The 24,388-nt window shown below is 51.1% G+C and overlaps 2 protein-coding genes across 5 annotated transcripts in view; one reads left to right on the plus strand and one right to left on the minus strand.

Moving 5' to 3' along the window:
* The window catches only part of BZW2 (basic leucine zipper and W2 domains 2), a 73,647-nt gene extending 72,949 nt beyond the window's left edge, over positions 1–698 (minus strand). For 2 of the 3 annotated variants that reach the window (XM_027872361.1, XM_027872360.1), the window contains exon 1: positions 629–698. The gene's annotated coding sequence lies outside the window, so the exon portion shown is untranslated. The remainder of the gene's footprint in view (positions 1–628) is intronic. The other variant, XM_027872362.1, reaches the window with a different exon arrangement.
* Positions 699–1,189: 491 nt separating this feature from the next.
* ANKMY2 (ankyrin repeat and MYND domain containing 2) overlaps positions 1,190–24,388 on the plus strand; it is a 29,359-nt gene continuing 6,160 nt past the window's right edge. Inside the window, exons 1-8 of one of the 2 annotated variants that reach the window (XM_027872251.1) lie at positions 1,191–1,470; positions 5,611–5,675; positions 9,089–9,227; positions 9,896–9,994; positions 12,094–12,254; positions 20,844–21,058; positions 22,501–22,636; positions 23,591–23,719. In XM_027872251.1, the coding sequence (XP_027728052.1) occupies positions 1,404–1,470; positions 5,611–5,675; positions 9,089–9,227; positions 9,896–9,994; positions 12,094–12,254; positions 20,844–21,058; positions 22,501–22,636; positions 23,591–23,719 (1,011 nt within the window). In that variant the 5' untranslated portion in view covers positions 1,191–1,403. Of the gene's footprint in view, positions 1,471–5,610; positions 5,676–9,088; positions 9,228–9,895; positions 9,995–12,093; positions 12,255–20,843; positions 21,059–22,500; positions 22,637–23,590; positions 23,720–24,388 lie in introns of both variants that reach the window. The other variant, XM_027872252.1, reaches the window with a different exon arrangement.

Consider the following 24,388-nt stretch of genomic DNA (forward strand, 5'->3'; position numbering starts at 1 on the left):
AAGGCTCGGAAGAGCTCAGGTAGGTCAATCAAGCACGTTGCAAACTTTTAAACGCGACGTCCGTGGCAGTTATAATTGCTGTTACTACTACTAAGGTTGTCACCGAAGGAAGCCAGCTGTCCCAGCGTGAGACTGAGCACCGACACGCTCCGGACCAGGGCTCAGGATCCAAAACAACAAGCATTAATTAAGCGCCTACTGTGTGCCGGGTGGTCACTAGAGACACAGATAGCTACAGGCTCGACCCACCCAGGGCTTATGGGGGATGGGGTGGGGAGGGGTGGGGAGGGGGAGACACGTCCAGCGGGGAGGCGGTCGATGAAGCAGCCACCGTCCCTGCCGCCACGCACCGAACCCTCCCGCCTTTCTCCGAGAGCCCGCAGCTTGAAGGAGGCTCCCGCGCTCGGGGCGGCGCCCCGCTTCCCGCCCCCCCCCCCTCCCCCGCGGCGCCGAGGCCGCCAGTCCTCGCTCCCCTCCGGCCGCCGGGCAGGGACTGAGGCAGGGACAGCGGCGAGAGCAGGGGTAGGAGCCGAGGCGAGGCCGCGTGCCCTCCGGCCGGCGCGGGCTACTCGCGGCGGCCGCGGCTCCTCCTCCCGCTCCTCCCGGCGAGCAGCGCGGGGGTCTTTACCTGTCCGGGCGGGGGCGGGCAGCGGGGCCGGAGGAGGCTGAGCTGGAGCCCGAGAGACACTGGCGGCAGCGGTGCTGGAAGCAGACAATGGAGCAGTGAAGGACGGACACATTGACAGCCACGAGGCCCCGCCTCCTCCTCGGACTCCGCCCTCCCGGGGCCCCGCCTCCTCCTCAAGTCACGTTCTCCCCCCCTCCCCCGACTCCCCACCCGCCTCCTTCCCCTCTATAGTCAGCGTCTCCCTCCCTCTCCTCGGTCTCTGGTCCCCGCCTTCCCTTCCCTTCTCCCCCTCCCTCTCCTCATCGGGCTGCACCATTTACCCAAAGACGGGGGGGTGGCAAACAAATGCCCGAGGCCGGTTCGGAGCCATCTCGGGGGCTTCTGGCGCCTCCCTACTTAGGCTGAACCGCCGCCCAGAAGAGGCGGAGAGCCCACGCGTGGTTTAAAATGTCCAGAGCCCGTCGCTGGCCACGAACAGCCGGGCAACGTGGGGAGAACGCTCCTGCCTTCCCCTTGGTCCCTGGCCTCGTGGTCTTTCCTCCGGGCTGGCCCGATCGGAGGCGGATCCCGAGGCGCTGTGACTGCGCGCTCCCAGAGGAGGCTGCGGCCCTCGACGGGGAGCTGCTACATTGTATCCTGTGCTGAGGTCGTCCCCGGGCCACGGAGTGCACGTTTGCAACAGATACTGCAACAAAGTTTCCCAGGCCTTCTGGCGGGCGGGCGGGCCGGGAGGACACCTGCAGGCTCCCTGGCCCGGCGCGCGGCGGCCGCCCCCATGGCTCCTCCCAAGAAAGGCGAGCTGACCCAGGAAGAGAAGGAGCTGCTGGAAGCGATCGGGCAAGGTGAGGACGCCCCCCAGCCCCTGCTGCCCGGACCGTGAAAGGCTCTGGGGCTGAGCGGCCACCTCCTTCCTGGCTGGCAGGGGCACGAGGGCACAGGGTCCGGGAAGCCAGGGAACGCGAGCATTGAGATTGGGATTGCAGCGCTATCACCCACCACGGGGGGAAGGTTGGGCTTGCAGGCCAAGGGGGCACCCTAACATGTGAGCGCCCCTCTTCCATACCCCCCCCCCCAGCCAGCACCGCCTGGCATCTTTGGTTGCTGGTCACTTGCACGCAAAGTGACTCCCCCCTCCCCCAGCTCGTGTCGGAGCAGGGCCAACCTGGCCTCCAGAAGCTGGCTCCAGCTCCTGCCTTCTGGAACGCCGGGCCCCGCCTTGGCCCGGGGCGGGGGGGGGGGGCGGGAGGCGGAGAGGAGGAGCTCCCGGGCACGTGGGAGCCTGCCTGGGCTGGGCTGGGCCTCGCCCCTTCCCCTAGGACCACCTAGATCCCGCCCCTCGAGCGAGTCCCGCTGTCTTTTCTGTCCCACCTCCCTACCTGCCCCTTCCCCAGCAGACACTCCAGGCCACCTGTGCCCTCGGAGGGATTGAGTTCAGGTGTGCCCACATCTCCGCCTTGCACCGTCCCCGGGGCCTCGGAACCTCCTGTGGTTCCTAGCACTGTTCTAGGCTCTGGGGGACTGGGTACAAAAGCCAAGCAGCCCGACCACCCTCCTGAACGCTCAGTGGATCATTGGACACATGTTAGAGAGAAGGACAAAAGTAGAGACGATGTTAGATCGGGGAAGCACTTTAGAGGCGCCTGTAGTAGCTTCGTGTCGCTTGTCCGGGGAGGAGAGGCAGCTGGTGGCCTCTTTGAAGGGGCGGGGTGAGGAGGAGAAGACAGTCACATCTCCCCTCGCCCTGATGAGGGTTCAGATCTTCTGCCGTGGCAGACAACCCGCAGCTAAGGTCGAGTCACGGTCTTCTCCCCCACCCCCCTCCTTCCCCTCTGTACTCAGTGTCTCCCTCCCTCTCCTCGGTCTCTGGTCCCCGCCTTCCCTTCCCTTCTCCAAAGGGGCGAGAATGCCCCAGTCCTTTCGGTACACAGGATTAGGAATCAACTTAACAGAAAAACCCTGGTTTCCAGGCTGAGATTCCTTTATACCTTTAATGGAAAGGCTAAAAGGCCAGATTAATACCATTAAGGAAGCAAAGATTACAAGCAGGAAGGGACCTCAGACCATCTGGCTTAGCCCCCTCATTTTACAGAAGAGGAGTCTCAGAAGTGAAAGGAGGGTCAAGTGACTTACCCAAGGTCACACGGTAAATGGGAGGCCTAGATTTGAATCCTGGTCCCATACCTCCCAATCTAGCACACTTCCTACTGTGTTAGCTGTTTCTCCTGACTCTAAAAATGGGCCCCTCGGGTCTGTATAGTGCACCCTCTTCATTTTGTAAATGAGGAAACTGAGGCCCAGATGAGTGAGGTTGCCCAGGGCTTTGGGGGTAGCTCGTCTGAGGGGCTCAGAGAATTACAACTGGGACGACCCCTGCTGCATCCGTTTTACCCCCAGAGGGGACTTGCCTGATGTCGCTCACGTTTAACGGTCAGCCTCAGAGGTAGCATTTGAACTCAGATCTTTCAGCGGCAGAGCCAGGATTCTTTCCACTCTTCCCCACATTCAGGAATAACACATTAAGCCTTTATTACATGGCGACTAGAAAGTCAGTCTGGTTTAGTGGATAGAGAGAGAAACTCCAGAGGTGGAAGACGTGCTGCTGACACATCCCAGGTGTTTGAGCCTTGACAAGGCCCTGAATTCCCCAGGGCCCCGATCCAGCTCTGGAGTCAGTCCTCGTGGGTGGAGGAAGCTCCCTGCACCAATAAAATCCTAGGTCCAGAAGCACTCCCCGCCAAGTGCCAGGCACTGGGACCCAAAGACAAAAATGTCAATCTCGAGGCAGCTAGGTGGCGCAGTGGATAGAGCACCAGCCCAGAAGTCAGGAGGACCCGAGTTCAAATGCGGCCTCAGACTAAACATTTGACACGTACTAGCTGTGTGACCCTGGGCAAGTCACTTAACCCCAATTGCCTAAAATAAAAAAAAAATGTCACTCTCCCTGACTTCAGGGAGCTTACATTGTGCTGTGAGGAAACAAACATCAGCACTGGTCAGTTGATGTAAAACACATTCAAAGTAAGTTCTCAATAACTGGGAGGGAGACCTCTGAATTTGAGGAAGGGTCTCTTCTACGAAGTGATTGAAACTTGAGACGAGCCCTGGTTGGAGCTCAGCACTCCCACAGGGACACTGTGCCAGGCCTGATGGATGGCCTGGTGGATGGCCTGGGCAAAGGTGCAGAGGTGGGAGACAGAAAACTGTGCTCCTAGAATGTAGACGCATGCTCAGGCAAGAAATCGTTGAGGGGGATCTTCATGGTGGAGAATGGAGGGCAGGTTACAGAGGGGTCAGGTGCTGGGATGGAAAGCCACAGCGTCTCTCCTGGACAGACTGTTCCCCTGCCCTATAGATCCTACGGTGTGGACCGGCCTCCAACATTTCCAGGCAGAGGCTGGACGTCCTCTTGTCAGAGCTGCTGTGGTAGGGATTCTGGTACTCCGAGAGCTTGGCCTCGCTGGTGTGCTCACCGCAGCTTCTGCTCAGCTTTTGGAGGTGTGTCCTCCCCTCCCATCCAGGTGTGAATGGCCTGCCTCCCCCCCACTCGTGGCCATGGGAGCACATTCCCCTCTGGAGAAGAGACACAGCTGACCCACATTAAGTAGAGGAAAACTGTTTTGAGGGAAAGGAACAATCAGCTCTCTGTTGGGCCTTAATCCCTGGAGTCCTCCCACCCTAGGATGTGGGTCATGGCAAAGCCTTCTGGGATGCGCTAACATACACATCCATTGTCCTGTTTCCAACCGAACCAGGAGGTTTGGTGCAGCGAGCCTCCCAGCCTTGGTCTTCCTTAGGCGTTCTGGCCCCTGCCCCCAGGTCCGAGGATTGGAGCTGCCCTGCTTAGCCACAGCAGAAGATCCTGGAGGGGGCTGAGAACTCAAGAGAGGCCCCCTGGGTGCTCAGTGTGCCTGGCTAATATTAACCTAATGAAATTTGAATCATATGAATGCTGCTGTGGGTTAAGGGGACTTTCTTGACTTTAAAGCATTCACTTCCCAATTTCATACCATTATCCTGTTGCCAACAAAACAGGAATAAAGGCTCCTGCACTTATTTCCTCTTATGCCCTCAGCTGTCCGTTCAGTCCTGTCCCTGCCTGCAATGCCCAGACCTCTTCATCTCCAACCCCATGTCAGGCTGGCAGAGCAGAGGCCAGCTGCCCGCTGCCTTTCCTACAAGCTCATTTTACTGAGGTCCATCCACCCTTCCTTAGGGCAGCTGGTAGCTCTTTTGCACCCCAGGGCTCACTCTATTGATGCCCAACTTAGTGTAGTTCAGAGCTCTTGAGTTCAAGAGATCCACCCTCAGCTGCCCGGGGAAATAGTGTCAGAGACCTGCCCCTATACCCTGCCAGCACCTGGGCTCAGCTCTGAAAGACTTCTTTCATTCTCTCTCCCTCCTCCTACAGTTAGTTAGTTCTCATTTTCCCCTCATATTATCTCCCTGAGAATGGAAGCTCCCTGAGGGCTGGCACCGCTGGCTGACCTGTTAAATTGCTTTGTGTGTTTGGAGGGCAAACACGATCATCTTTGTCATTGTATGACTGCTTAAAAGGAAGCAGATCTGTACCTGATGGAGTGTACTGGATCTGGTTTTGAAGTCACTGCCTCTTGGAGCTGGAGGGAAGGGATCTAGCAACACCCCCACCCCCCCACCGCCCTACCCCCCTACCTCCACCCCCGCCCAGAGCTGAGCAGGAATCCAGTAGACCTGACACAGCACTGACAAGTGGGCTTCCCAGGAGGGTCCAAGGGCCCCTGAATGGGTGCTAGTGACGTAGTTGGTCTAAATCTCCTCTAGCCTTCAGAGAGCAGAGAATTCATGCAGAGGGAGAGGCAGGGGGCTGTAGGGAGCCTTGGATTCTTGACCGCTTAACCTGACATGCTTTTAGCAATTTCCAAATGGCATTTCTTTGATTTTGGCGGGGGGCATTTTCTGCGTTTCTGAGTACTTAGACTTATTTATGTGTGGTTTCTCTTAAGGGAATGTCCAGGAGGCCGGGAGACTGCTGGGAAGCAAGAATGTTCGTGTCAACTGTTTGGATGAGGTAAAGAAAAGGGCCCAGGATTCACCAAAAGTAGGAGGCAGACTTGTTTCCTGGGCCTGCTCACAGAGTTCTCTGGGGCCTGCATTCAGGTCCACATTCCACTCCATTCCATTAAGGAAACAGACTGGCTTGGCCGCCGGAAAGTTCTCTGGCTGATGACAGAGCAGAGCAGAAGTGGGCTGAAGCCTGGTCATTCGAGGCAGTGGTCAGAAGTCCTGCCTCTGCAGTGTGGCCCAGTGGAAAGTGCCGGGCACAATGTCCTTTGCCATCCCTTCTTGCCGGCGCAGCGTAAGGATGCTTTATCTGGCCCCAGTTAGAGGTGCTGCCAGGGTGGAATGAGCAAAGCCAGCTGCCCGGACGGCCGGCAGGGACCTTAGAGGTCAGCAGCCCAGCGAGTCTCTTCCTAGAGATGAGCAGTAACTCAGAATACCGAAAGTCTTCCCTGGGTTGTCACCATGGTGCAGCAGAGAGCGATTGCATTTAAAACCTGAGCACGCGGGTTTGATCTGGGCCAACCTTGGGGGTCACGGAACCTTCTTGGGTTTTGGTTTCCTCCTCTTGAAAATGAGGGAGTTGGATTAGCTAGCCTAGTTAGATTGCAGTCTCCTCCAGGGCAAGGACTGTCTTTTGTTCTTTTTGTAGACTTAGCACAGGGCCTGGCATATAGTAGGCACTTAATAAATGTTTATTGATTATTATTTTTAACATTCTTTTTTTTATTTTGAATTCTAAAATCTCACCTGCCCTCCTATACCTCCCCCACTCATTGAGAAGATAAGCAATGTCATATCAGTTATATGTATGAAGTCACATAAAACATTTCCATATTAGCCATGTATCAAAAAAAAAAAAAAAGCAAGAAAAATGAAGTTAAAAAAGTCTGCTTCCAGGGACAGCTAGGTGGTTCAGTGAATAGAGCACCAGCCCTGGAGTCAGGAGGACCTGAGTTCAGATCTGGCCTCAGACACTTACTAGCTGTGTTACCCTGGGCAAGTCACTTAACCCCAATTGCCTCACCTCCAAAAAAATTAAAAAGAAAAAAAAGTCTGCCTCAGTCTGCATTTAGGATTTATCAGCACTTTTTCTGGAAGTGGAAAGCATCGCTCATCATAGGTGCTTTGGAATTGTCATGGTTCATTATCTCTATCAGAGTAGCCAAGTCTTTCCCAGCTGATCAGCCTTAATAGTATTGCTGTTACCATGTACACTGTGTGTGAGTGTGTGTATCTGTGTGTATGTATGTGTGTGTATGAGAGAGACAGAGACAGCAACAGTGAGCAGGTAGAATAATCTCTCCGCTTGTTAGTTTTCCTAAAGACCAGATAGGGGCTAGTGTAGCTTTCTTCACCATGCCATTGACTCCCCAGACCAAGTGATCCTGCCCTGGCTAGTGATAGCTCTCTCTATTGGGACGTAAGCTCCTTGCAGGCAGGGTCTTCCTAGCTTTTGGAGTTGTATCCCCAGGATTTAGCCCATTGCTTGGCACAGAGGAAGTGCTCCATAAACTTCTGAGAGAGAGAATGGGTGGGAATGGAGGAGGACCTCCAGAAACACCTGCCAGGACACAAGGAGGAGAAGCTGGCCAGTGTTAGGCCACTAGAAAAGTCCAGTGGTGAAGAGTAAGGAAGGCCGGGGTGACAAGCAGTGATAGGAGCTGCAGAGGATCCCAAGCAGTGAGGAGAGAAGCCTGTGGGCAACGGGAACTGGTGAAGGTCCTTGGGATGTCAAGAGACCCATTTCAGTGTAGTGCTTGGGGAAGAAGCCAGGACCCAGGGTTTAAGAAGCAAAGTGAGGGCTCAGGGAAATATAAGCACGAGTGTTGACTGCTCCTTTGGAGAGTTGGGTGGTAGAGGAGAGGGTGCAATGACCTTGGTGGAGCCCACGTGATCAATAAGACACAGAGCAGAAGCGTGACTGGAGGGCGAGGGACGATGGGGGTGATGCTCGGGAAGGAGCCAGGGCTCCAGGCATGGAAGCTCCATCTGCTGATGGCAGCTGAATGTTCTAGAAGTAACCTGGAGTCCTGCGGCGGAGCTGGGAGCCCTGGGCAGGGAGCTCAGCTGAGCCAAGCCAGGTTTCGGGGACGGGGTGTGGGAACGGTCATGGGCCTACAAGAGAACAGTTTGCTCATCAGAAAGTGAGGGGCCGAGCTTGGGCTCCTTGGGAATATTGGAGGTGGTCCAGAAGGACCTTGCAGCTCACCCTGGCCCTACTTTGGAGGCTGAGGACTTGGGATGAAGGACCAGTACTGTGTCACTCCCCCTCCATGGGCTTCTTTGTCCTCTATGTATATGGGGGGGGGGGGGAGGTTTGTACTCCACCTTGCAGCTCCAAATCTCAGCTCCCATGCCCTCGGACAAGAAGCAGGCTAGCTGGAGGTCCTGGTTAGTGGTAAGGAAAGGAAAATGAGGCACACACAGATCTTCCTAAAAGGGCTGCAGTTAGAGACTGGCCTGGGGGTGTCCAGAGACAGGAGGAAGAACACTAGATGGGGCGTTGGGAGACCTGGCTTCAGGTCTCACTTGCTGTGTGACCTTTGTAAGTCATTGAACATCTCTGATATGCAAAATGACTTTTAAATTGGTGACAAGCAAAGTAAGCCTACTGGTTGCCTTGGGGAGGGTTTTCCTGTTGTAAAAAAGATATTTCTGTATTATCACCTAGAACCATGGGCCATGACTTATAAAGGGAGTCCAAGCTAACTACCAGTCCCAAGAGTCTTTACTGGCCAAATATCAAACAATTCGATTTTACGGCTTTCCTCGTATTGTCTTTCAAAGCGTCTGTCTTCAGGAAGAATAAAAGGGGCACGTAGGCAGTTGGCTGCGACTCCAAAGGAAGGGACACAGTTGAGTTGGGAGAGCGCCAACTATGGTAAACTTGCTTTGGAAAGTAAAAACACATCTTGGTGAGGGTCTGTGTCCAAGGAATTGGGCAGTATTGACGGAGCCCTGCTTGTGGACTCCGGCCCCGGACGAGGCACTGTAGGGAGGGACAGAAGGCGGTCAGCCTCGCAAGGTCACCAAGCCCCGGGTCCGACAGGCAAACACAGATAACAGCACGTCCATGAGCATCTCCCCGGAGCCGGGGCATCTTGAAGCTGTGAATGAGCTCTTGTGACTTTGCTATGTGATGAATAAAAGATTCTCAATGCCATTCTCACCCCATCACCTTTGAAATGCACGTATTTAAGTCAGATAACCCACTTGTTTATTGCGCTTGTGGGATCAGCTGCCATTGAAGTTGTCTAGAACGTGGATGTCATTTCTCAAACCCGAGAAAGGGTCCGTGCCCATTGATTCCCCCGCCTAGCTTCGTGCCTTATGGAGCCATGATCTGCTCACAGTTAGTTCTCTGACTTTCCTCATCACCCTGGTAACTGACCTCTCCCTTTTCCTTGCTTTTCCCCAAAGCACGGGATGACGCCGCTCATGCACGCAGCGTACAAAGGGAAGATGGACATGTGTCGGATGCTCCTGCGACACGGGGCCAACGTGAACTGCAATGAGCATGAGCACGGCTACACGGCCCTGATGTTCGCCGGACTTTCTGGTGAGTTGGGGGGAATCTTCCACCTTCTTGGGCTTTCACGTTTTCTTTAAATCTAACGAGTCTTTCCTTGGTCCCTAATCATCGAGCTCTTAAAGGGGTTTTTCCTCTACACAGTTGTGCGGCCCTGAGGCCAGTTTAGGTTTTTCAAGAAGCACTTGATAACTTGTCCTCCCCCTTCATCAAAGCTGAAATTATTTTTTAAAAATTTAAAACCTAATGTGTATTTGGCAAAGTACATGTGGAAGAAGTCAGACTTTAGAGGTAACTGAGTCCAGTGGCTTCATTTTCCAGATGAAGCAGTAGAGGCCTAGAGAGCTTGGGTGGTTTGCCCAACATCACATAGCCAGGAAGTATCTGGGATGGAATCTTAACCCGGGCCCAGTCCAGCTCGATCTCTGGTCTACACTGCCCAGCGGTAAGTCTGGAAAGAGACCTCTGGTTCTGCTGAGCGAGTTAAACGCCTCGCACAGGTCATTTCCAGGGGTGGGCGGAGAGGAATCTGCAGACCAGATGGTCCCGTCCCGGCTCCTATGCCCCGTGAGCCTAACTGATGCCAATTCTGAAACGGCAAGAAGATTCACCAGATAAAGCCCTTCAAGAGTCTTGGGGAAAAGTGTTTAAAATTACACTGCCCTTAAGGGTAAGGCACATATTCCTTTCAACTCTAGGAAATAAAGAGATTACTCGGGTAATGCTGGAAGCTGGAGCAGACACGGATGTTGTGAATTCAGTTGGCAGGACAGCAGCGCAGATGGCGGCCTTTGTGGGTAATTAGTCAAATGCTATTGGTGATTGGGGATGGGAGGCAACTCGTAAAAAAATTCTCAACATTGTCCCTTTGGGATGAAAATCACTTGACATTTCAAGTGCCCCCTTGATGTCAGCTGTTAGTTGTGTTTCAGAATACTGGCCGCAGATTTCTCCCTTCTCCATGCCGGTCCTTTTGGCTGGCCTTTTTGAAATGGACACACGCCATGGGGATGGTGGTGGGGCGGGTGGCCAGCTCTTACAGCTCTTAAGAGAAGCTAGGAAGGATGGGAAGGCCCTTAACAAACGCCATGTTCTTAAGTCAGCATCTTTTCACTCTGCAATTCAACAAACATTCATTGAGCAGCTCCTCTATGCCAACCCTGTTCTGGAGGAGGAGGAGACAGAGACCAACATGACAAACAGCTCCTGCCCTCAAGGAGTTTACATTTACTGGGGCACACAACATGTAGGCAAATAAGTAAAAGTGAGATGCTTCAGGGAAGGAGAGGGCTAACAGCTAACAGGGGATAGACGAGCCTTCTAATACAAGATGGCACCTGACAGGTGAGCCTGGAAGGAAGCCATGGATCTTTACAGGCAGAGATCAGGAAGGAAGGGCAGCCTGTGCAAAGGCTGGAAAAAAGATGTTTAAAAAGTGCTAAGCAAGCTAGTTTGTCTGGATTGTGGCGTGGGTGAAGGGAGGCCTAGGAAATGAGCCTGAGCAGGTGAGTTGGAGTCATATCTCTGAGGGCTTCCACCACCAGGCTGAAATGAGGTCCCAGGAGCCATATTGAATGAGACTGAGCAGGGGTGTGAGCTGGTTAGGCCTGTGCGTTAGGAAGCTATTTCTCACAGCCAGGAATGTGATTCTCTTAGAGAAATAGGTGTCCCGGTGGCTGATTCCCTCATAAGGAATGGGTGATGAAGCAGAATCCTTCCCTTGAACTTGGTTCTCCTAGTTAGTGATTGTGGAGGAAAGAGCCCAAGTCATAAGAGAGCTCCGGATGCTTTGGTGATGAGTAGTCTATGTCCAGTGTTTATTAAATGCCTTCCCTGGTTCATTCTCCAATGTTCTCTGGAGCCCCAGTGAGCCCCAGCCCTACTGGGCTGAGTAGACTGGAAGGTGAAAAGGCAGTACCATTTGGAAATGAGTCTTGGAAGTATTTTCTCATTTGGAATGTGCCCAATTAAGTGCCCAGATTTGGGGGGCAGTGACAAGGGTGCCCTAGAAGGGAAGGAGGCAGAGAGTCATTGACTGAGAGAGTGGATCCCTTTAGAGGGCCTTTCTGGGCAAAGGCTACCTTCCCTGATCTGGCCTTTTCTGCTTTGAGAGAGTCAGAGAAGAGGCTAAGAGCTTAATTGAGGAGGCAGAGTGAGGAGTCCAAGCCAAGCTACCTATTTCATAGGGAACCCTGTTCATCTCATAGTAAGACAGGTATTTCTCAAGCCCACTCATTGCCCAAGAAAAGGAAGAAGAAAAAGAAAAACCTTCTATAGAAAGGAATTAGATTTGGGATGAGGAAACTAGATATGTTTGGGGGAGGAGACAGGAGGGGAATGGGGGGCCCCCAGTTCTTCATTGAGAGTAGCAAACAGCTCATTTCTGCCTTCCCAGTTAGACATTTCAGCAAGAAATTGTATATAAAGCTCTTTCCTCAGAACTATTTAAAAATCGTGACAGACTCATCTGTGTCGTGGCCGCCATGGTGGAAGTCAAGAGTCAGAGGTTAGAAGATGCTGGGTGTGGGATTACTGTGAGCCTCTGGGACACTTGCCTAGTTTGTGGCCTTTTATAGGTGCCAAGCACTGTAAGGTGCTGGGGACATGAAGAAAAACGGGGAACTGGGCCCTGCCTTCAAGGAGTTTCTCTTCTATTCTGTGCTGTTCTAGTAAGGGAGCCATATGTAGACATTCCTATAAATTCCAAGTTTATGAAAATCCAGGATGCTTGGGCTAGGGGCACGGAGAGCCGGGGTCCCCCAGGTCCTCATGAAGAGCAGACACGGCAGCCCGGGTGCTCCTCTTAGGGTCGTGGGGAGGGAACCCTGACCAGAACGTGGGCAGGCCTGCGCCGTGCTCCAAGATGAGGCTTCTCAGCGGCTGCTTCTTTTCAAAGGCCAACACGACTGCGTGACTGTGATTAACAACTTCTGTCCCCGAGAGAGGCTGGATTACTACACGAAGCCCCAGGGACTGGAGAAGGAGCCCAGGCTGCCCCCAAAGCTGGCAGGGCCCCTGCACAAGATGGTCACCACGACCAATCTCCATCCGGTCAAGGTACTTCTGGGGGAAGCTCAGCGTCCCCGAGGCAGCTCTGCCCAGGGCGCCCCTCGTGGGGAGAGGCCGTCCTGCCCCTTGGGGCCGGGGTGGCAGTGGGCCTTACGCTTGTGCTCTTCACAACAGCCTGGGAGGTCCATGCTCCTTTTATGTCCATCTTTCAGATGAGGAAAATGAGGCTGTCACAGTACCAGTAAGTGACTGAGAACTGTGTCCCCGCCCCCACTGAGCATGCTACTCCACAGTCAGAGCTGACATTCCTGTGGGGCTTTTAACGTTCGCAAATTGTTTTACCTGCATTATCTCATTTGCAGCTTATAACAGTGTTACTCGTATGATTGTCCTATTTTACCAGAGAGGAAACTGAGGCAAGGAAGAGTTAAGTGACTCGCCCATATTCTCAGAGGTCATCTTGACTCAGTGTTCAGGGCTGTGTGGCTACAGCCCAGTGACCCTTAGGAGGCTGGAGCCAGACTGAGGAAGGTCGGGGTCAGACGTGCACTTTAGGAAGATTCCTTTGGCAGCTGTGAGGAGGCGAGATTGGTGAGGGGATCGATGGGAAGTGGGGAAGCTAATCGGGAGCCCATTGTCACAGCCTAGGCCAGAGGTGACGAGGGCCTGACCCAGGCTCGGTGCCGTGTGAGTGGAGAGGAAGGGACAGGTGTGAGAGAAGGTGTACTCCCAGTGTTGACAAGACCTTGCATCTGATGGCGGATTTGGGGAGAGAGAGAGAGGGCGTCTGATGTCACGAGCCTGGGTGACCGAGAAGAGGGCCCTTCCACCTCGAAACTGATGGAGGCAGATCCTGCAGCCGAGGTAGCTTGGGAGTTTGTCCAGGCCTCGGGGGCAGAAGGACAGGAGCAGAGCTTGGGACTCAAAGGCAGAGGTCAGGGGAGCTGAGCTGCTCAGCTCTTAGAGTAGCCCTGGGAAGGGACGGAGGATGCCTGGCAGGGCCGGGAGGGGTGTGGTGACCGGAGATGGGGAGGATGACTGAGCCAGGCATGGGCAGAGATGGAAGGTCTGGGGTTGTGATCAGGGAGGGCCAATCTCAGAGTTCAGAAGACTCACAGGCAGCCCTGAGCCATGGTAGTACTACCCTTCTGGGTGGCTGAGGTGGGGCAGAGGTTACCAATTATTGGAATATGACAGCACAGGAATCCAGGCCGTGGGGACTTGGTCTGTATATTGAAATCCTCCTGCAGAAGAGCAGAGGTGGGAATGGAGGGACAGAGTGAGCTAGGCACTGATCTCCGTGAGAAGGAGAGAGAATGACCTGCAGACCAGGGGGCAGCTGTCTGTGGCCTAGACGAGCCAGAGGGGAAAGGCCACCTCAAGGGCAGAGCAGCATCTGATTGCGAGCAGTGAGGAGGAAGGAGTCTTCCCTCCCTGGGCCAGGGACACAGAGACCAGACAGGACAGCAGGGTTTGACGTTCGGGGGTGCAAGGAGATTGTAAGAGCATCTCAGACAGAGGCCTAGGTTGAAGGAGAGCAGGTCATGGGAACAGAGGCTTCAGGGGGCCTGGTGGAGGGCTGGAGCTGAACACGGAAAGGCTTGGGATAAGGTGGTTGGAGATGTGAAAGCCTACAGGGGGCGCAGGGAAGCGAGGGGCTTTGTTGTTTTGGATTGAGGAGAGGAGATGGAAGGGGGTGCGTGCCAGCCAGACATGGGGGAAGCAGCCCTTGGCCGGGCTCCCACCCTCAAGGACCCTCTCTCAGATGCTGGGAAAGAAGAGGCTGAGCCAGCAAGGAGATGGGATTGGGCATCTGAGTCTGACGCCCTCGCCTGATCCCAGGAAGGAGAGTGGTTTATGCGCAGGGAGGGGTAGCCTGCTCATAACACGTGCCTAGCACTTGTCGCCCTGCTGTTGGCCAAGGTCCGGGCAATGTGAGGCCTGGCACCTGAGGCTTTGGTCCTGATGCCTTCGTAGGTGTGGAATTCCCCAAATGCTGTGACGAGTGGCCCCCTGGCCTCTCCCTCCCTGTGAGCCTTGATAAAGCAGAGGCCTTTCACTCTACCCCGACCGAGACAGAGCCTGCTCTGGGTGCCCAGGCCTCTGTGCTTCCTGGGGTATTGGGGGCACAGTCATCTACCTGGGCACTTTGTGTTTGTGTGACTCATGGAGACCATACTCACCCTGCTTTCCAGCTCTGTTTCTAATGAGCCGGAGAATCCCCGCTTCCCTCCCAGTGATTTTCTGATCCCCCACCCCCACCCCACCCTCCCCCCGCTGGAGTCCTCCCTCCTCTCGCATAGCCAGAGAGGCTCCACTCTTTGGGACTTTTTTCAGGTAACCTCATCTCCCAGGGTCACACTAGAGGCCTGCAGTCCCCTGGATCCAACTATTTAAAGGCTGAAAGCATGAGGAAGCTATCACTTCAGAGACTCATTTGTTACAAAAGAGATGAATCATTGGAAAAGCAGCCTCCCGAAATCAGCTTAGGAGAACTTGGGAGCCCAGAGCATGCTGGGAGTTAGGTCCCGTCCCTGCAGAATCTCAGACCCCAGCCCGGACTGATTGAGTGTCCCCTCTGCCGCATCCCTGACCAGCGGGCATCCAGCCTTAAAGGTCTCCCAGGAGCGTGAGCCAGCTGCCTCCCAGAGTGGCCCATCCCTACTTGGAACAGCTCGGAGGCTCAGGGCACCTGCCCTGACCGCCCTCCCCACGCCCATGGCTCCTTTTTCTGCCCTTGGGACCCAGCATGCCTGGGCCCTCCTCCGAAGGCGACCCTCTAAATACTGAGAAGGCAGAGATCCTGCCACCCTCCCGAGGCCCCCTGGCCTTCTCTTTCAGACCAAAACCCAGCCCACCTGTGGCTGGACCTACGTAGATCTACAAGTCTGGGCACCAGTGTTCCTTTAGCCACCCTCGGGAGACCCTCTCTCTATGCCTGTCCTGGAGGCCCAGCAATGTCACGTGAGCCCTTGTTCATGAGGCACCATGTTCATAGGGAGCCTCCCAGAGCAGAGCAGGCTGCTTCACCGCACAGCCCCAGGCCAGCTGACCCCCAGACCTGTCACAGAAGCATGAAGCCCTCCCTTTCCCCCACCTCCATGACTTATCTTTTCATTGCATTATAGCTGCCTGTATAGCAGCATCACAGCCCTGGGGTCGCTATGGCAACAGAGGTTTGCTTGGGCTCCTGTGGGACTCAGGCAGCACTGGGAGATTTGGGCTCCTTGCCTGGAATCTGCAACACATATCATCAAAAGAGAAAAACAGGTATAGCGAGGAATGGCAGCAGAGCTCCAGGGAACAGGCCTCTAGGAGGCAAGTGTGGGCAAGATGGGCCTGCCTTTAATTGACCACTGGCTCTGGAGCCCCTGCTGCCCTTTCTGAGGAAACAGGATCAATGATATTATCCAGAAGAATCTCATAAGCTGCCTGAACTGAGCCCGTGTTTGAGTGTTTGAGCCCGTGAGCAGAGCAGAGAAGAGAAAAGAGGAAAGGAGAGAGACAGAGACAGAGAGAGGGAGAGAGAGACAGAAGGATAGAGAAAGAGACAGAGACAGAAAGAGGGAGGGAGAGAGACATGGAGAGAGAGAGACAGAGAGGGAGAGAGAGACAGAAGGATAGAGACAGAGACAGAAAGAGGGAGGGAGAGAGACATGGAGAGAGAGACAGAAGGATAGAGAAAGAGACAGAATGAGGGAGGGAGAGACAGAAGGATAGAGAGACAGAGACAGAAGGAGGGAGAGACAGAAGGATAGAGACAGAGACAGAAAGAGGGAGGGAGAGACGGATAGAGACAGAGACAGAAAGAGGGAGGGAGAGAGACTTGGAGAGAGAGTGACAGAGAAAGGGAGAGAAAGAGACAGAGAGGGAGAGAGAGACAAAGCCATCAGAGTTCAGTTAGAAGCTTACCCCTAGCGAGCTTCTGCTACCATTGTCGCTGTATGAAAATAGTGAACAAGCCCACTTCCTAAGGAGACCTCAGTGTCAGCAAACAAACAATTATAAGTAATAACCAGTGTGTAAACAGGTTTGCTAATTGTTCTTCGCTCCCTGGTTCAAGCTCGTATGCAAGTCGTGAGTAGAGACATGGGCTGGTGTTCAGAGAAGACGATGAAAGGCGTATGTCTGGTCAGCCAAGGTCCCCTTGGTACTTATTTTGTCAAGCCGGCTCTTTGCCTCAAGTCTGACGTTCTAGACTTGTTGATGGTCCTGCCTGTGATGAAAGCTTTAATCAAGACCCGGAGACATTCTTGTGGCTAACAGGCTATAAACAGCCCAATCCTTGGCTCTCCCCTGAGCCTTTCTGAGCCCCTGCTCGCCCCTGGCTCTTCTCTCTTTCACACCACGCCTCGTCTCTCCCCCTCCTTTCCCTCCCCCTTCAAGCGCTCTGATTCCCTCCCTCTGAAATGACTTTGGATGTTCTGTATGTTCTTATCTCTGCAGACGTGTCCACCTGCTAGAATGTAAGGTTCTAGAGGGCAGAGACCGCTTCGTTGGTGAGCAGCACCTTGCATGGTGCCAGCCCACGGACTGACTCTGCCAGTAATTCACAGCAGGAAAGGGCATCCCTTTCTGCCCTGCCCTTAGCTCCGAATTGGCCTGTGCGCAGCAAACCATCCCCAGGCCTTTTGAGAGTTTGCTCTTAAAGTACAAACCAGTGGAAAAGACAGAGCCCTCCCTGTCAGTGGCATGGTCCCTGGAGAGCAGGCCCAGGGAGCCCCCATGGACCCCTCCACCCAAGTGCAGGAGGGTTAGGAACTTTGCTCTTAACCGTCCAAATTATGATCCTGCTAATGGAAGTGATTTTCGGTTTGTCCTTTCCCTTCCTCCCCTACATGGCCACAAGGGATGGGAAACCAGCCCCAGCACTTCCCTTAGAAATCTCCCAGGAATTTATCTCAACTGTTTTTTTTTTTTTCCTACAGAACCCTTCTAACACTTCAGACATAAATGGGCCAGGCTTTGCTGGTACCCAAAACTTGATGAGGAGGGCTAGGCATTATCCCAGTTCTTCCCTCCAGGTGAAGGGCAAGATGACATTTTCCTTGTTTTCATTTTTAAATTAAATTTTATGTTTTTTCAATTAACAAAGAGAGCAAAACCTTTGTAACAAATATTCAGTCATGGGCCGCGTCAAAAAAAAAATATCGTGTACCCTAAATTTTATCTGTCAGGAAAAGAAGCAGCATTTTTAATCATTGGTCCTAAGGACTCATGGTTGCCAATTACATTGATTAGAGTTCTTTCAAAATGGTGCTATTGTATAAAGCGTTCTGGTTATCTTCACCCTGTATCAGTTCATATAAATCTTTCCAGGTTTCCCTAAAAGGGTTCTTTTTGTCATTTCTTATAGCACGGTAATATTCCATCCTATTCATATACCATAATATGTTCAACCATTTCCCAATTGATGGCCTTCATCTTAGTTTCCAGTCCTTTGGCACCACAAAAGATTCTGTTGTTAATATTTTTGCATATATAGGTTCTTTTCCTCTTTCCTTCATCTCTTTGAGATTGTTAATAACAGTAGTATCACTGGATCGAAGGGTATGTACGGTTTAGTAACTTTTGGGGGTGTAGTTCCAGATTGCTTTCCAGAATAGTTTGACCAGCTCACTGCCCCAACAACAGGGCATTGATGTGGCTGTTTTCCCATAACCTCTCCAACATTTGTCATTTTCCTTTTCTGTCAGCTTTGCTAATCTAATGAATGTGAGGTGGAACCTCCTATTTACAGTTCCTTACATTTCTATCACTGTTAGTGATCTGAAGTGGAGTTTTGTTTTTTATGGCTGTTAATAGCTTGAATTTCTTCCCTTAAAAACTGCCTAGGGGCAGCTAGGTGGCCAGTGCCTTGGAGTCAGGAGGTCCTGAGTTCAAATCCAGCCTCAAACACTTGACACTAGCTGTGTAATTCTGGGCAAGTCACTTAACCCCGACTGCCTCACCAAAAAAAGCAAAAGCAAAAACAAACACACCTGTCTATTCATATCTCTTGACCACTTATCACTTGGGAATGGCTGTTATTTTTTTGTCTAATATATTTTATTTTTTCCCTAATTACATGTTAAAACAGTTTTTTTTTAACATTTGGATTTTTTTTTAATTTCCAATTCCAAATTCTGACCTTCTGTCCCTCCTTCCCTCCCCTCCCCCTTCCCTGAGACAGTAAGCAATTAGATATAGGTTACACATGTGCAATCATGTAAAACATTTCCATATTAGTCATTTTTTACAAGAAGACTTGAACAAAAGAAAAAGAATGAAAGAAAGTAAAAAATAGCACGCTTAAGTCTGTATTTAATCAATATTGGTTCTTTCTCTGGAGGTGGATAGTATGCTTCATCATTAGTCCTTTGGGATTGTCTTGGATCATTGTATTGCTGAGAATAGCTAAGTCATTCACAGTTCTCCATCGAACAATATTGCTATTACTATGTACAGTGTTCTCCTGGTTCTGCTCACCTCACTATGCATCAGTTCATGTAAGTCTTTCCAGGTTTTTCTGAAATCATCCTGCTTGTCATTTCTTACAGCATGATAATATTCCATTACAATCATACCACAGTTTGTTTAACTATTCCTCAATTGATGGGCATCCCTTTGATTTCTGATTCTTAGCCACCACAAAAAAGAGCTGCTATAAATATTTTTGTACAAATAGGTCCTTTTACCTTTTTTTTTTGGAAGTCTTTGGGATATAGACCTAGCAGTGGTATTGCTGGATCAAAGGGGATGCACAGTTTGATTGCCCTAGGGCATAGTTTTTAATTGTTCTCCAGAATGGTTGGATCAGTTTACAACTCTACCAACAGTGCAATAGTGTTCCAGTTTTCCCACATCCCCTCTAAGATGTATCATTTTACTTTTTTAACAGATTAGCCAATCTGACAGTATGAGATGGTACCTCAGAGTTGTTTTAATTTGCATTTCTCTAATCAGTAGTGATCTAGAGCATTTTTTTTTATGTGACTATAGATAGCTTTGATTTCTTTGTCCAGAAACTGCCTGTTCATATCCTTTGACCATTTATCAATTGGGGAATGACCTGTATTTTTATTAAATAGACTCATTTGAGAAATAGGGCTTTTATCAGAGATACTTGTTGCAAACTTTCCCCCCAGTTTTCTGTTTTCCTTCTAATTTTGATTGCATTGGTTTTATTTGTGCAAAAACTTTTAAATTTTATATAATAAAAATTATCTATTTTACATGTTGTAATGCTCTCTATTTGGTCATAAATTCTTCCTTTATCCATAGGTCTGACAGATAAGCCATCCCATGCTCTCCTAATTTGCTTATGGTATCACCCTTTATGTGTAAATCATGTACCCATGTTGACCTTATCTTGATATACGGTGTGAGATGGTCTATACCTTGTTGTGCTGTACTGTTTTACAGTTTTCCCATTATTTGTCAAATAATGAGTTTTTCTTCCAAAAATTTGGATCTTTGGGGTTATCGTATACCAGATTACTGTGGTCATTTACTATAATGTAATTTGTACCTAATCTATTCCACTGATTCACCACTCTATTTCTTAGCTAGTACTAGATTGTTTTGATAATTACAGCTTTATAATACCGTTTGACATCTTGTATGGTGAGACTGAAATGGTTATTCTTAAAGATTTTAGTAACTTCCTTTCCTAGGAAAGACTTGAATAATTTCTTTTCCTAGGAAATTATTTATCACAGAAACTTGCTAGAAAGATTTTTCCCCCCAGTTGACTGTTTCCCTTCCAATATCAACTACTTGGTTTTGTTTGAATGAAAACTTTTAAATTTTATTTAGATAAAGTTACCCATATTATCTTCTATGGTCCTCTTGATTCCTTTTTTTGGTAATGAACTCTTCCTGCATCCGTAGATGGGAAAAGTAATTCCTTCCTTGCTTCTCAAGTTTATGATATAAGCTTTTATGTCTAAGTCATGTGCCTCATTTGGAGCTTATCTTGGTAAATGGTGTGAGATGTTGGGGTCTAAACCTAATTTCTGCCTGACTGCTTTCTAGTTTTCCTTGCAGTCTTTACATGGGAGGGAAAGGAAACTAACGAAGGAACTAATTGGAAAGCTAATTGTTTGGAAGGCTAATTGCTGGCTTTCTGCTTTGAACACTCTCCGAAGTTGACTGAAGGCAGCAAGTGGCCATGTGGATGGAGGACTGATCTTGGAGTTAGGAAAACTTGAGTTTAAATCCTGCCTCGGATACTTGCTAGCTCTGTGACCCTTGACAAGTCTTACTTAACCTCTCAGCCTCAACTTCCTCTTCTGTAAAATGGGTATAATAGCATCTACCTCAAAGGGTTGTTCTGAGGATTAGCTAAGTAACTAAAGTATTTTGTAAACCTTGAAGCGCTGTATCAATGCCAGCTATCATCATTATTATAATTATTATTAACAAACTATATTCTGAGCCTGTTAATCGGTGCATTTAGGGAGATGCCTCCTCACATTTCTGAGTTTGTTGCTTTTTTTAAATTTTTTATTAATTTATTTTGGCTTATCAACAATCACTTCCATAAGCTTTGAGTTTGAAGTTTTTCTCCCCCTCCTTCCCCCCGACGGCCCTCAATCTGATATAGGCTTTACATGTAGATTCCTATTAAACGTAGTTTGTTGGTATTTCTTGAAGATCGTGATGCTTGTAAAAGAAAACCCTCTGCTGGCCGAGGAGGACGCCCTGAAGAGATGCTACCGTGTGATGGACCTGATCTGTGAGAAGTGTATGAAGCAAAGGGACATGAACGAGGTCCTGGCCATGAAGGTGCATTACATCAGCTGCATTTTCCAGAAATGCATTCAGTTCTTGACCGAGCGAGAAGACAAGCTGGACGGTTTCATCAAAAGGTGGGATAACGGTTCTTGCAGGAGGAGGGATGGGGCCGTGGCGTGAGAGCGAGCGTGGGCTCTACCAGGCCTGCTGCTAAAAACCTCGGGCCAGCTCTTCATTCCTCTGGGCCTCAGTTTCCTCGTCTGTAGAATGAGACAGTCAGACTAGATAAACTCCCAGGCCCCTTCTAACTCCGAATCTCAAATCCTGGGACATCTCTGTACGTCTGTAACAATGGGTTGTGTTGCTGCAGTCGAGTCTACAGCTTTTGTTAAGTTCCTGCTGTGAGCCAGACTCTGCATTAAGTGCTGGGGATACCGAGAGAGGCAAAAATGGTCTCTGCCCTGGAGGAACTCACAGTCAGATGGAGAGACGTGAGCTTGTCTGCGGGAGAGCCAAGCCCCGGGCCAGCGCACGGCCCCGCGTCCACCTCGATGGGGCTGCCTCTGGTATTGGGGTCGTCCAAGAGTGGGGGTGGGATTCCCGACTCTGCTTACGGCCATGGGGCCTCCCCATGCTGCCTCAGTTACCGTATCTGTAAAATGAGAGTGTTGCAGCAAATGATGCCAAGGCCCCTTCCAGCTCTGAGACTGTGACCCTTTCACGTGGACAGGCTGTGGCATCGCTAAATTAACTGCACTTCTTACCAGTGATAAGTGATATTTGACAAAAGGGTGAGACACAGCAAATAGGGATGGGGAAGGGTCTCCTATGGAAGAGACTCGAAAGAAACTAGGTGATGGAGAGGAAGAGGGGAGGCTTTCTAAGCGTGGGAGAGCCGGCGAAAATGCCTGGAATCTGGAAATGGGATGTGCTGTTTGAGGAACATCGAGGAAGCCAGGGCTGCTGAGTCACAGAGTGTGTGGTCGGGGGGAAGAGTGTAAGGTATGTGAAGAGAGCAGGTTAGGAGGGCTCTGAGTGCCAAAGAGAAGGACGGGGGTGAGGTGGGCAGCCCTCCCCCAATCTGAGGTGATCACTTTGACAGCTGAATGGAGGAGAGACCTGAGCCAGGCAGGCCCTCTTCCCCCGAAGCTGCTGCTGCAGTAGTCTAGGCAGGACGTGGCGAGGGCCTGCACCAGGTGGGGCCGTGTCCGAGGAGAGAAGGGGACCATTGCAAAGCAAAACGAATGGGCCTTGGCCCCAGACTGGATGTGGGGGAAAGCCAATAAGGACTAGAGGATGACCACTGGGTGCCAGGAGGAGGAGGATGGTGGTGCCCTAACAGTAATGGGGAAGGGGAGGGTCCCTTTTGGACGTGTTGAGTTGGAGGTTCCATTTTACAGAAGAGTGCCCTGGAGGCCCAGAGAGGGTCTCACAGATAGTGAAGGTCAGAGGGGTGTTTAAACCAGGCCTTCCAGCTCTCACGCACTAGGCCACTCGGCCTCTCCTTTTTACATATGAAGTAACAGCCCCTGGGAAGATGAGCCTGTGAACATGTTCCTGCTTTTTTCCTCTCTAGTTTGTTAAAAGGCCGAGAGACAGACGGCTTTCCCGTCTACCAAGAGAAGTTCATTCGAGAGTGTATTCGGAAATTCCCTTACTGTGAAACCACGCTCCTCCAGCAGCTCGTCAGAAGCATTGCCCCCGTGGAAATTGTAAGACTCCCCTCGAGCCCAGAGAGCCGGCACTCAGGCAGGGCTACAGGGTGGGGGCAGCTAGGAGCCATGGGTCATTGGATTTGTTCTTCTGGGAGGGGCAGTGAAGAAGTGTTTGCCTGCACCTCCCACTCTGATTTGGGCCAAATTGTTCAAATTACCAACCCTCAGACATAGAAGGGACCTCAGAGACCACCGATGGGATGTGTACACCCCGAGCGAGAATCCCCACTTATATCCCCAGCCAGTGGTCATCCGGCCATGGCTCAGTGAGGAGGAGCCCACCCCCACCTGAGGCAGCCCCTTCCATTCTGGGGTGACTGGCATGGGGGGAGGTGCTGTCCAGCCACTCCAGGGACATAGGAAATCATGGACCTTTAAACCCATAAAAAGAGAGCAGTGACTGAGCTGCCCTCTGGTCAAAACCAGTGCTTAGCACAGTGTCTGGAAGCCAGTAAGATATTACTAAATGCTCGGTGGCTTGGTGGCTGGTCATTCCTATTTCCTAACCCGAACCTTCCAAGACAAAGGGATGGCCATTCTATTCTCAGTGACCCATGGTGCCTAGAGATGTAGGAAATCCTTCTTTGGTACCCTTGGGGTGATGATTTTCGTATTCTCAGTTTTCCTGCTTACCCCCAGTACAATCACTTGGAGTCTGCTTTTTCATTAAGAAGAGACAGGAGAGGCCTAACTGTCCTGAATTAGCGATTTTGGCTGCTTGAAATGTAAACTCCTTAGTACTGTTTTATAAATGCACCAAGTTAAAATATTCCTATTGCCTTAAGGCCCACGTCTTGGTTGTGGTTTCATGCTCTGAGGATGGTGGGCCAGGGTGGACCCTATGGGGCGATGGTTGTGATTTCACTTTTGTGTTTATGTTCGATGCTCGTCTGGAGATCTCACTGTCCCCTTTGTCCTCTGACTGTGCCATGCCCTGCTTTTCTTCTTCAGGGCTCTGATCCTACAGCCTTCTCTGTGCTCACTCAAGCCATCACTGGTCAAGTGGGATTTGTAGATGTGGAGTTTTGCACCACGTGTGGAGAGAAGGGTGCAGACAAGAGGTGTTCAATGTGTAAAATGGTAAGATGAGCAGTCGATTGCAGCATAACACCCTGCTTGAATGGTAATCCCAATGGATTCCGAGGCAGCACAGACATGTCGATGGGTCTGCCATCTCCTTGGTATGGGTGCTCCTCCAACATGGCACATTATACCCCATCGATGTCATTGTATCCCACGCAAACTGTCCACATCCCCCCATAAATCATCCACGAGGGATTTACCCACTGAGCCAGGGCCTGCTTGGCGTTGTGTGGACGCTGGGAGAGCACCAGGGCTTTCCACTTCCTATCCCCTCTGGCCTCCTTTTGTCTGGTCAGGGAGCTTTCTGCCAGCGTCCTTTTATTTGTCCTTGACTCCTCGTTGGTAAGATGGTACCGCCTACTTGTGGCACTCAGCATAGCGCTTGGCCCATGGTAAGTACATCATAAATGCTTTTTCATTCTCTCTTCATTCATTCATTCACAGAACCATTTCCCAGTCCATTAACCCTTGAGGTCAATGCCCTCTTAATATATATTATTACTGCTTTTCCCAGTCAATTATTATCCTGTTTCTCAACTGACTGGCAAGTTCTCGCCCTAGTCTCTTCCTTGTTGTCTCTCTCAACTCTTCCTACCCTCAACCTCTCTGTTCGGTCAAGCACAATTTGGTCTCAGAGGCTCATTTGAACAGTGTAACTCAGATCAT

The sequence above is a fragment of the Vombatus ursinus genome, unplaced genomic scaffold (genome assembly GCF_900497805.2).
Source record: "Vombatus ursinus unplaced genomic scaffold, bare-nosed wombat genome assembly UNPS02014799.1, whole genome shotgun sequence".
Classification (NCBI taxonomy): domain Eukaryota; kingdom Metazoa; phylum Chordata; class Mammalia; order Diprotodontia; family Vombatidae; genus Vombatus; species Vombatus ursinus.